Source organism: Centroberyx affinis, unplaced genomic scaffold (assembly GCF_046629955.1).
Source record: "Centroberyx affinis isolate AG114_WGS23_722 - 3 ecotype Tasmania unplaced genomic scaffold, CSIRO-AGI_Caff_v1 ptg006077l_1, whole genome shotgun sequence".
NCBI classification, from domain to species: Eukaryota; Metazoa; Chordata; class Actinopteri; order Beryciformes; family Berycidae; genus Centroberyx; species Centroberyx affinis.
Window position 1 is genome coordinate 78,501 of NW_027283091.1, and position 12,697 is coordinate 91,197.

At 40.8% G+C, this 12,697-nt stretch overlaps 1 protein-coding gene across 4 annotated transcripts in view; it reads right to left on the reverse strand.

The window, feature by feature from the left end:
- The window catches only part of phka1a (phosphorylase kinase, alpha 1a (muscle)), a 32,583-nt gene that overhangs the window by 9,621 nt on the left and 10,265 nt on the right, over positions 1-12,697 (reverse strand). For all 4 annotated transcript variants that reach the window (XM_071512085.1, XM_071512084.1, XM_071512083.1 and 1 more), the window contains exons 10-25: positions 11,478-11,600; positions 11,153-11,248; positions 9,767-9,874; positions 8,858-8,936; positions 8,473-8,607; positions 8,243-8,352; positions 7,333-7,477; positions 6,863-6,941; positions 5,993-6,189; positions 3,626-3,787; positions 2,773-2,867; positions 2,298-2,443; positions 1,609-1,762; positions 604-762; positions 338-467; positions 23-124 (exon numbers count right to left, since the gene is read on the reverse strand). In XM_071512085.1, the coding sequence (XP_071368186.1) occupies positions 23-124; positions 338-467; positions 604-762; positions 1,609-1,762; positions 2,298-2,443; positions 2,773-2,867; positions 3,626-3,787; positions 5,993-6,189; positions 6,863-6,941; positions 7,333-7,477; positions 8,243-8,352; positions 8,473-8,607; positions 8,858-8,936; positions 9,767-9,874; positions 11,153-11,248; positions 11,478-11,600 (2,020 nt within the window). The remainder of the gene's footprint in view (positions 1-22; positions 125-337; positions 468-603; positions 763-1,608; positions 1,763-2,297; positions 2,444-2,772; positions 2,868-3,625; positions 3,788-5,992; positions 6,190-6,862; positions 6,942-7,332; positions 7,478-8,242; positions 8,353-8,472; positions 8,608-8,857; positions 8,937-9,766; positions 9,875-11,152; positions 11,249-11,477; positions 11,601-12,697) is intronic.

The window sequence follows — 12,697 nt, forward strand, 5'->3', positions numbered from 1 at the left end:
AGCGTGTGATTGGTTGACTGACTGCTGCGCTGCACTCCAAACTCCTTCCCACTGAGGATGTGGTGGAGGAGGTTCTTCAGTTCGGACGGACTGAGACTCATCAGACTCTCTGTAGCCTCCTCTCCTACAAACACAAACACACACACACACACACACAAATAAGTGACTGTGCCAATTCAATAGCCTCAATATATGTAGTATGACAAACCTCCCTCCTCTATTGATCACCTTGCAATAAACGTGCACATATTATTGACTTTTTTTATATGGTTTCTTAACATAACAAGACTGAAATCCTCAAATATTTTCCTTTCCTACACTCTTTCCCTTTCCTCACCTGAGCAGTTGAGTGACTGGGCCAGTTCGGTGGCCATGACCTGGATGATGAGACCGATACGGAGCCTGAACATCTCACTGAACAGGCTGGGCTGAGTCCTTATGCTCATCGCCAGGAACACCATGATCTCCTGTTGGAGGGAGGGAGGGAGGAGAAGAAGAAAAAGGAGGAGGAGGATGGAGGGATGAAAATCAAGACAGATGATTCATTGAACGAGCTGGGCTTGGTCCTCATTGCATGGCTGTGTAGCAGAGAATAGAACCCACCTGAGTGAGTATAGCCACAGTCATGTTGCTCTCGCTGGCTTCGTCTATGAGTGCAGCCAGCTGGTCTGGAGGTATGGGAGCGGTGATGGTTTTCTCTCTGGGCTCAGGAGGAAGACCCACTGTCAGGTGCTTCTGGTGCGCCAGCAAATCAGAGCAGGCCTAGGGAGAGACGACAAACAATGAGAAGAGGTCTGGAAATACACGAGCCAAAAATGTACAGACATAAAAATTTTTATGAGAACAGGCATAGAGACAACCAATGAGTAGACATGAACATACATGAACTAACCACTGCAGGCCGATTTAGAAATAACAAGACCATAGGAAAGAAGTATTCCTGCACACACACATCATCATCTCTACACATCATTGTCTTGAAAAAAGTCCTATAACCGAAAAAAAAATAATGCAGAGGTGATCCTGTGTGTGCGAGACTTGCAACTTAAGGGGGGAGTAATTCCCTGCAGTGGACAATAGAGCACAGTGGTGTGCATGTTATTCCCTATATATATTTAGAATATAGTATATTTAGAAACTTGTACAGCTCAAACCTCTGCCTTTGCTATACAATTCTCTAACTTGCTGTTACATCCAAAGACAACATTATTATCCCTTAAAATTGAAGTTAAGTTGATTTCTTGACCCTGCAAACAGTTGGAATCAAGTCTCTATCTCTGTTAGTTTCAGAATCATGGCAAAAAAACACTAATCATCTAATGGTGGAAATGCTGGTTCTGGAACACCAACCAAATCTAATCAATTGTTCATTGGTTCAAGGCATATCTGTCCACCAAATTTCATGGAAAGTCATTCATATGATTTTGAGATATCCTGCTGATAGCCAGACAAACTAACGGGTGAAAACACAACCTCCTTGGCAAAGGAGGGTGGCAAAGGTGCAAACAACCAATTAGTCAGTTGAAATAAATTGAAGGATATCTTGTTCGTACTTGTATGTATTCATACATGTGTACATGTCTGTGTGTGTGTGTGTGTTCCACGTACCCAGTCCAGCTCCTCCACCTTCTTCCTCAGCATGCCGGAGGTCATCCTGATGAGTCCCCAGTGTTTGAGTTCGCCTGCCTTCTCATAAAGCCCAGTCAACAGTGAACGCACCGTGGAGCCTTTACCATGCAGACGAGTGTCCCAATCCATTCCCCTGGATTAGGGAGAAACACACACACACACACACACACACACACACACGGTCTCATGAGGACTGCATAGTCAAGGTAGGCAGGTGAAGGCTTGCTCTGCAATAGTATCTTTTAAACTTGGTGTTTTGGTTCTCCTTCACAGTTTCTCGATCAATTTCCTGACAAGCAAAATTTTACCAATTTTTTGGCCCCACACTTCCAGTCTACTTAGGCAGTACATTTCAAAATTTAGACACTGTGCATTACTTTCTCTAAAAGTAGACAGTTCTCTGATGTCTAGGCTAGTTTTATATCCTTTTCAGCATAATTTAACAATGGAGTACCTCAGGGTTCCATCCTGGGTCCCATTTTGTTCTCTAGGTATGTGCTGCCACATGGTCATGTAATTTGTAGACATAATATTCCTTTTCATTGCTAGACTACTGTTGATGCTGTTTAGACCACCTCTCTTGTCACTCTCCATCTGCTATGTATTGTAAACAATTAACAAGATACAACCAACCAATCAACCAACCATCAACGCATTACAAATCTCACTTGTCCTTGAAGAGGATGTAGAGTATATCAGCCTGGTCTTGGAGACTTTGTGTGTCTTTTAGCAGCTGGACCAAAGCATTGTAGTCTATAGCCCCACTGGCATCTCTGGGAATACTGCTCTCTGTAGTTACCATCACTGAAGGAGCCTGGAGGAGAGGGGGAGGAGAGAGAGAGGTGGAGGGAGGGAGAGAGAGACAGATGGAAAGAGAAAGAAAGAGAGTTAGAGCATTGCACGCGTTCACACGTTATTAGCACCTAAAGGATCCTAATGAAGATAGATGGATAGATGGATGGATGGATGGATGGATGGAAGGATGGATTACATGGATGAAGAAAGGGAGAGAACAAGGAAAGAAAAGGGAATGTAGTAGTAGAGGAGAATAAATAAACAGAAGAAAACCACTGAAGTAGATCAAGATTCAAAGATGCACACACACACACACACACACACACACACACACACACACACACACACCTGGCTGTCCTGTGGTGCAGAGGAGTCTGAGAAGTTGAGGTTGAGGGAGGGCTGAGGAGAGCGAAACAACTTGTTTGGGAGGTACATGTTGACATCTGGACAAAGAGAGAAAGAGTAAAAGAAAGAGAAAGAACAAGAACTCTGGTATTAATTTCTCACTGTATTCCCATCAATTCACCTTCTTGTCTGCTTTCATTGCCTCTACCTCTCCGTTTTGGCATTTGAAGCTGTGAATTTCCCAGAGTTCATCCTCGGATGGTTTGAAATCCAATCCCATCCTCGCTCCTCTCCTCCATACCTCTCCTGAGTCCCTAATGCGCCCTTTCTCCACCTCCTTCCCTCCCTCTCCCACATTTTTTCTTCCCTACCCCATCTTGCCCCTTCTTCTCTCATTCGCTCCCTTATCCCATCTCTTCGTCCCGTCCTCCCTCCATTTCCATTCCCTCCCATACCCTTTCCGCCCTCCTTCCCACCCAAGTCTCTCCCTCCCATGATCATCTGCTTTATCTCACTGAGAGATTTTGCATTGGCATACATAAGTAACATACACGTTTAACATAACCATACATTTAAAAGGTGCAACATGTAACATTTTAGGAAGAGGGCGCTGTTCTTCCAGAGCAAACGGAACTAAAGCTTTCAGAGTTCCTGACCACAGCAGATGGCGGAAGGGGTGAAAGGCTGATGGAAAAATTACTTCCAACAAGTTTATCCTCTTCAGTAAAGACAAAGAGAAAACCTTTGACCGAAAAAGCAATAAGTATCTCAAAGAAGTATCTCCAAAGTAGCAAAACCGAACACTTGAGTATCCCCAATAATACTGGAACAATGAAGTGCTTCTGAATCCACTCACTGTGAACGTTGAGGTCCTGAGCCTTGTTCTTCAGAGAGACCATCTCCCTGGTTTTGGTGGCAGCAGCCCTGAACTTCCCCAGCCCCCCCGCCTGCGGCTTGGCTTTCTTGGGGGCAGCGTGGGCCAACAGGTGGTCCAGGTACTGGGCGAGGTCGTCGGCCTCTGGAGAGGTGGACAGAGGGAGGGAGGGATTGTGAAGAAAGAGAACGGAAAAGAGAGGAAAGAGAACAGAAAGATGAGGAAGGAGGAAGAAATAGGGAGGGGGTGGGGAAGGAGAGAGAGAGAGAGAGACAAGAGAGAGACAGCAGAAAAACAGGTTTATCAATTTTACAATCTGATTTTCAAACTTCGTAATACTATATCATGAGGTTCTACTCACCTTCATTCAGAGTATCCACAGGTCCTCAAAAAGTCAAAAAACGCTAACCCTTGAACTAATTTATCTAAATTTAAGGACTTACAGAGTATTGAAATGATTAGAAGTGTTATTTTTCACCATGTTATGCAGTTCTATTTTCAATTAAGCTTAATTTTAGTGCAACTATAAAATAAGACAGTAAATTAGGCAGGTTCTATACACTCGGTGATCTCAGTCAAGGCAGAGTTTAAAAGTAAAGCAAATGCCGTGAATTGTTCTCCGAAAGATGTGAATGGGTCCCTAAACATTTAATTTCCCTGTGTCCTTTTTCTTATTGTGCTCATTTATAGTTTCAGAACTTTCATTAGCCATGTTCAATCTTTTCGCCAGCTTTTTGAATCTTTATTCTGCCTGTTAAATTGTCCGGAAATCCAATTTTGAGTAATGTTTAAAAGGTCTTAAAAAGTCTTTCATTTGTCTTTCTGAACGCAATGCTTTCTCATTCACTATCAAAACACGTGCAAAATATTGATATCAGGATAATCTAGAAATGCTGATGCTCACACATGCATTCAATGACACAGCTGTCAGACATGGCATTTTTAAAACCCTGTATGTACATTAAATTCAGCCAGCCATGCATATAAGGCAAGCAGCAAAACCTCATTTTACTATGAAAGTTAGCTTTATCATCAATCCATGCCAAACAATGCATTATCCAATGCAAAAAGCTACAATAAATTCATCAGTCATCAGCCATTTTAAATGCAACCTAGCATTAAACCTTCAAGGGACCAACAGAGTTAAAGCAAGGTAGAGAGAGGATGGGGAGGGGGTCAAAGGTCAGTGATGATGTGACAGGAGGAAAAAGAAGGAGGTGGTGATAAATGAGATTCTGTGATAGGCTACTTCGTTTCTGCTTATGTTTACAGTGAGATCATTGAAGAGTGAGAAATATTACAAGATGGCTGAACTTAATTTCCCCTTAAATTGTTTCAGCGTTAAGATAAACCACTTTAACTGTGTCCTAATCGGCACCTATGTATCCCAGCATGCCCTGCAAACATGGTCACTTGCTTGTCACGGTCATTGCCATAACACTGTCGGGGTCAAATGGGGCCACCAATACGACTACAATGTGAAGCTGCTTTGGATTAAAACACCTGAATAATGGCATATGTTAATAAGGTTAGCACATATGCATGATGAGATATTTGTTATCTTGAAGGAGTCTCACGCTTTAGATGTGAGCAAAGCCTGGATATGCTAATTGTGTTATAAATGTTAGGACTAGTAAAAATCTCCAGTGGAGTTTAATAATGTAATGTTTCCTCAGTTGGAGGAGAAACAACAGGTATTGTCATCTAAACATATATTAAAATGAAATGTCAACTTACACACAATTTCTCAAAGACTTACGTTGATCTACAATATTTAGGAACTATGACAAATGTATGAGAAGCTGCATAGTTCCAAACAAAAAACAGTAAACTCTGGCTATACAAGTGTCTTTACCTTAAAAATTACATGAAATGAGAAACAAATGCTAAGACTGCAAAACATGTCCATCTGGACAAGTCATTTAATCTCTACTGGGTCTAAAATCTTATTTTTCATCATCAAACAAATGAAAACTGCCATCGAGTGAAATCACTTGACTTGTTTCCTATGCATTTTGATTTGTTTTTAAGAATTTTCTTGAAACAGAGGGCCATATGTTGAAGGAAAGCAGATCGCACAACTTATTTCAAGATAATGTCACTCAAATCAAGAAAATTCTTAGAACAAGATGAAGTGCAGTGGAAACCAGTGAAATTAAACTCATGAACATTAACATCAGCGGATTATTTCACTTTTTTTTTTACTCAATTTGACTCAATTCAAGCTTAAATGATTGTTGAGATGGACATGTTTGCAGTCTATGAAAGTCTACATACACTAGGAATGGTCATACCAACCATTCCTACCCCTCCATCATCCCTCCATCCATCCCTCCGTCTCCTCCTTACCATCATCATGGCGTAACTCATGCACGATGCCCTGAGTAAAGCATCCATCGCTGTCACCATCACCATCATCATCATCATCATCATCATCATACTCTTCGTCTTGGCGGCCCGTGCTGCCGGAACCCTTACCGTCCAGGAAGCTGAGGTGAGCGAAACAGGAAGTGGTCATGAACTCCGACAGCTTCCCCGTCTGGATCCTGGAGGAGAGGAAGAAGAAGACGAAGACAAAGACGAAGAAGAAGACGAAGAAGAGAAAATAACAAAGAGGATTTTTATAAGAATCTTGTTTTTTTTGTCTCATCTACACAGTTTGTGCTTATTTTTCTCCTCATCTCTTATTGAAGTGTTTTTATGTTTTGCATATTTTTATATATATTTTGCAAATTCACAAAACTTAAATCCTAAACCTAAGAGGACCATAAACGCAAAGATACTGTATGGTGAAACTGAAAAATCTACAGTCTAGTTAAGTCTTTTCTTTATATCAACAATGGTATTAAATGGCATGATCGATTCATTAATTAATCAGCTGAAGTTTAGTTAAGCAGAGTTGAATTCAGTTTAGTTTTTCATTTGCACAGTAATAAAACATAGAAGCGATAAAAAAAACGATAAAATACAATTACAATCAACACAGGAAAGATTTAAAAAATGTTCCGATAAAATCAGACGTCAAGGAGCTTATAAAACCATCTCACCTGAAAACAAAAGACAAAAACTAAATTGGAACAATTATTACTTATTTTTAAAGCTGTGTTATGGCATTGTTTTAGACGGTGGAGAGAGAGAGACAGGTATGGAAAGCTACAAAACCTACAGCGTCTCCAGTGTGTTTACATTTTTTTTATTTGCTTCATAAATAAAACTCACCTTGCTCCTCCAAAGTATCCATCCTGTAGCTTCTTCAGAGTAGCCAAGACTGCAGGGTCCAGGTTAGAGTGGTCCTCGGCTGCAACACACACACACACACACACACACACACAAAATGAGAAATACACAGGCACACATACGTATACATGTGTATTTCAGTGTGTGTGTGTGTGTGTGTCAATAAACTCAATTAAAAATGTGTATTTAAGCTTGAACTCATGTAATCATAACACAGTGGATCCTTGATTGTCAATATTTTTTTAAAGGTTGGGAATAAGGCCCATTTTTAGCAGGTTTCCCGTTTTTTAATTTTGAAGAAAATCTTCATTCATTCATTTGAAGAAAGCGTCATTCATTAATTATCCTGAAAGCAGGAGGGTATCTGCAGGTTTTATAACTTTTTAAGAGCTTTTAATTAAGATCGGTTTAAAAATACAAAACAAAGAAACAAAGCTGGCAAATGTACTGACTCAGCATCGTCTGTGAGATGGGAAAGGTGACAGTGGGTCGTCCGGTCATCCTCCATCTGGACGAGAGGTAGGAGAGGTCAGTCCTCAGCATCTCCACGATCATTTTGTTGTCCAATGCCAGGTAGAACTGCTGGTGGTCGACGAACTGGAGGGATGGAGGGAGGTGGAGGGATGGTGAGAAAAAGATAATCATATGTTCATATTACGGCTGAACAATTAATCAAAATTTTAGCGAAATCGCAATATGACCTACTGCAATTTTAAAATCGCAGGAGGCGCAATATTTGTTAAAGGCGAAATGTGTGTCAAAATACCATTTTAAATTAAATATTGTGGTGCTGCAGAGATGTCCTGGCCTACACATCATGTTCTACAGACTTAAGAAAACATCTTTGTTCGATACAGATCCCCGCAAAAATCACACCATAATCATTTTAACACATTTTTCAATGAAAATGAGAATAATGATGTAAAAATTATCATTCCCTCTAATATCGCAAATCATATCGCAATTGCAATATCAGTCAAAATAATCGCAATTAGATATTTTTTCAAAATCGTTCAGCCCTAGTTCGTATAACTAGGGTTTCCTTTCAAGGTTTCAATGTACAAAAAAAGTCTAAACTTGTGAAATTGTGAGCCTGAAACATTCTTACCCTGTCACACATGAGGCTACACTCAATTTATCCAGTCATATGGAGAGAACGTCATTCTAAAGTATTCAAAAATCTGGCACTTTTGTACCATTATACCCCATAAAATACGACTCAAGATCATTTCTGGATCTTTACCAGCCACTCTTCAATTTAGAATAGATATAATCCACCAAGCAGCACTTATTCCAATAAAATTCACAGCTACGTATATATAGACCACCAAGTATTTTCTTGTAAATGTTATCGTTATTAACCTGCGGTGTGAATGAGAACATGGTGTTTCTGATGATGTAGAACTTGGAGGTTCCCAGCACTCCTATTCTCCTGTAGGGCCGACCGGTCAGACCCAGTCTCTGGTTACGACCTGGGAGAGAGGAGGGAAGGATGAGCAGCGTCAGCACGGACGACAACGAGACAACAGACAACAATGGAAAGAAAGAGAAATAGCCGTCTTGACTCGTATAAGATATCCACAGGTGTTTACCGAGCCGTGCGTAGATGTGGCTGAGGACGCGCGACGGCTGGACGTGGATGGGATGGATGTCGGCCACAGTCTCCACCTCGATGCCGTTCTTCAACAGCAGCTCCTTAATCTCCTCATTCTCTGCCAGGATGGACACTGCAGGGAGAAAAGGAGAGGTTATAAACACACACACACACACAGAAACACATACACTTGGATAGGTAAATGTTTTAAAGACAATTTCTTTCTGCATGACAAGGAACAAGGAAAGTGAGAACTTCGAGCCACTGTAGCCAATGGATGAAGAAGTTAAGAGACACATTTCACTTTAACTTTGTCAAGATTTGTCAAAACTATCCCGGGACAGAACTGATAAACTTCCTGTTTACCTGTCTGGAGAACTCACCCTGTACGACTACGTCAGGTTTGGGGATGGTGGAGAAACGCCGGTTGAGAGGGTCGATCTCTCCAGGGGCAAGGAAACCCTGTAGCATGGGAAACAGCTTGAACATTCAGAGTCCCAAAATCCACAACAGAAGATTAGTTTGTCAGGTGTGAAACCAAGATCTGCTAGCTATGTGACTGACTGAACAACAACAAAACAAGATAGGAAATCACTTTACTTGAAGTGCATTTTGAGGCATCATAATGTTTTATAAGCATACAGTATATGTGCCATTCTTCAATTATAACACATAAAAAATTGCATACCCCATAACAGATTATGTAATGGATTATGCACAATATGAGTCTGGTATACAAGAATAATAATAAACTTTATTTGTATAGTTCTATAGCATCTCAAAACAGAGTTTAAAAATTGCTTGACATAAAAGAAACAAAAGAACAGAAAGAATGTAGAAAAAGGAATAAGAAAAAAATATAAAAGTGATAAAAAGGATAAAAGACAAATTTAAACTGTGACTGATTGCTATTTTTTCTAAATATATTATTTTTCATTTTCATTTTCCATCATTCCATTGTTGACTGAAACTATGACTGATTGTTAAGAGATTGCTATCATTATTATTGTATTATTTAACCTTTTTTTAATCCTGGTAAATCCCATTTAAATCTAGGATCTATTTTACATTGGAGACCTGTCCAAGACAGCAGAGGCATATTAAGTTGCTATTAGCTATATAGTTTCCTGTTATTAACTATACAGTTACCAACCCCAAAAGTTCTAATAATATATTGGAGGATATTGTAACATATTATGATTACAGTGCGTTCATAATGTGTTTATAAATCATTAAAATACCTTATGAGCAACATGCCAGCTAAAGTGTAATCTAATGAAATGATGGCTCACCTCTGCCAGAAGGTTTCCTAGTACGTACAGAGACTGTCCCCACCTCAGAGGACATTTCCCCATGGGAACCCTCTGCACCGTGTGGGGGCTCATATACTCCTCATCCACCTGTGTGCATACAGACACAGTACAGAACAAAACAATGTCAAAACTACTAGTATAAAAATGATTTATAACACACAGAAGAAATAAGGCAGTTAAGACCCTGAGGTATCGAGGAATGAGTTCACTGTGAATGTCTGGTGAAACTCAGTACTGGATCCCATGTTTGTGATGACAGTATCCTATGTTGTGAAGTTTCTTTCGAACGTGATACAGGTCTCGATTCTTCTTATTCTTCTCGAGTTACAGTAATAATCTCTGCCATTTTCATCTACTAGTGCAGTGCCTGTTCAAAACATGTCTGTTCAGAATGGGCCGATTGCTTGGCCTCCGGTGTTGCTGCTTGCAGCTTTCTCGAGAACCGCTCATCCAAACAACTTCTCACTCCAAACTGCGCTTCCAGTCGCTTGCTTTGAGCCCCGCTGTTGCACAGAGCGCTGTTCGCTTGTTTATTCAGATTTATTAATATTGAACGTGTCACGTGTCCAATCCGACACTGCACGTCCTTGGGTCCCCAGCAATACACTAGCGAAGTGTGAAGTAGATCGGATGAACGGTTCTCGAGATATGCTAAGGACACACATACAGACAGAGAATCCTTGCTTTATAGTATGATTGCTGATTGATATAAACACAATAGTGATTCAACCTATACCCCATTCATCAAATTTTTTCGATTTGCTGTTCTAAACAGCCAGTGTCTGGTAGCTCTTTCCTGATGTTGTGTGGTGATGTGTTTTAAATTTCCAGCAGCTGCAACAGCTGTTTGTTTGGAATAATGGGATTTAGGGGAAACACAAATCAAGAAGTTGGCTGGAGTCTGTGCCTGCAGATTCAGAAAAGAAGTGAAGTCCGCACTACCAAACGAATTACAAAAACGCACAGCAGCAGACAAGGAAACGGACACAGTCTTCATTAACGTTTCCCAAGTCTGTGCCTGATCAGACTCAGAGGGAGGATCATCAAGGGGGAGGGAAAAGTTGATATGAACTCAAATCTATGAAAAAATTAATTGGACTGAAACTCCAAAAGGGGGTGTTAACACATCCGGATACTGCAGGGTGCGGAGTGAGGAGGGAACATAAAACACCCGCAGATGAGACTCAGCCTGCAGCATCTCAATTACAGCCATGGGACACTTTCTATGTTGCAGCCCCACCCACTGTAATTTAGGCTGATAAGGGTGTATTTTTATATAGAAATCGTGCCTAGTGCAGCTTTAAAAGGCAAAAAGAGGATTTCCCTATGGGGATCAATAAAGAATCACATAATTATGGCCATTACCTTGTCTGCGGGGACACTGTAGAGCTCTGGTAGCAGCCGTATCCCATCTTTCTGTTTGATCAGGATGCCTTCCAGAGCCTCCTGGTACTCCTGCACCTGGAATAATAATAAATCAAATATTTGCCTGGTAAATAACCACAGAAGAAGACACATACTGTATATAGATACTGGCAAAGAATGAAAGGGCATGCACATTCAAAACTTTGATTTCTTTTGTTTTGTTATTTGACAAGGCTGAAACAGACCAGCACACCATGTACCCATACACACACGCCCACACATACACATACACACACATACACACAACCACCCACACACACTGTACCTGTTCAGGGCTATTGATGAAGATACCATCCAGAATGAGGTAGGTCCAGAACAGAGGCCACTCACACTCGATGTTCTCAAACAGCTTCAGCTCTGCAGACTCATAATACAGACGATTTGGGTCCTGGAGAGAGAGAGAAAGAGAGAGAGAGAGAAACTTCAGCAGGGTGAGTGTTTGACGACACAGGGACTTGAACCTGCACTCTGCTGCCCAACTCAGTAGGGCAGAGGACAGACAAACTACACAATACTCACACTACACAAGCTAATCTAGTTTGTACTCCAGGAGAAGTGTGCCCAGGTTTCGCTGAGCAATTTTTCAGCATCAACCTGCTTTATATTCATACCGTTACACTCATTCACAACTGGGAGCTGTTCAGTACAACCACAGTCTTCTGCTATAGGTCAATGAGCAGATCTACTGGAGCAACTGGGCTTTTAAGTGCCTTGCTCAAGGGCACCTCGTCAGTAGCTGCTGAACGAGACTGTGTGGAAGTATAAGAAACTACTTATATTCATTTTTAGTCTTTCTTAATTACTCACACAATAATTAGGTTATTAAATCACCCCTAGTTTAGTCACAAACTAAAACTACTACTTGTGCAAAACAGGACCGAATCTATTTTTTTGTGTCTTCTAACTTTTCTCTCCTTCTCCTTCTACTGTTTCTTCATTTTATGCTCCTTGTGAAGCACTTTGTAAAGTTTTCTTTAAGATTAGTGCTACGTAAATAAACGTTCTTATTATTTTGCACTCAAGAAGAAAAGGCGCACACCATTTGCCAGAGTCTATTAACCAAACAGCCTGTAGCAAGTCCCCATTACATAAGAGCCAAGTGGTGCTGACCCAAGACAAACGGCTACGACAGCCAGTCCCTGAAAGCACTCTGAAACCAGAAGTGATGTATTCGTTTAGCTTTCTGCATGGCTGCGTCTGGCTGTTAAATAACACAAAAAGTGGAGGAGAGGACTGAAAGAGAGAGAGAGAGAGAAAAAGTAAGCCTTCAGCCAAAAGAACCACACAGGCCCCTTTTGAAACAGCCAATGTGCTTGCAGTTGGTCAATACGTACGTCTGAAAGTACATAACCTCTACTGTCTTTAACAATGAATACACAACACATGGCGACATGCAGGCTCTAGATAATGACATTTGAAACCATCACTAATCTAAAAAAAACAGAGTTAAATAGTTCAAACCGGAAAAAAAAAGACAGACACAGA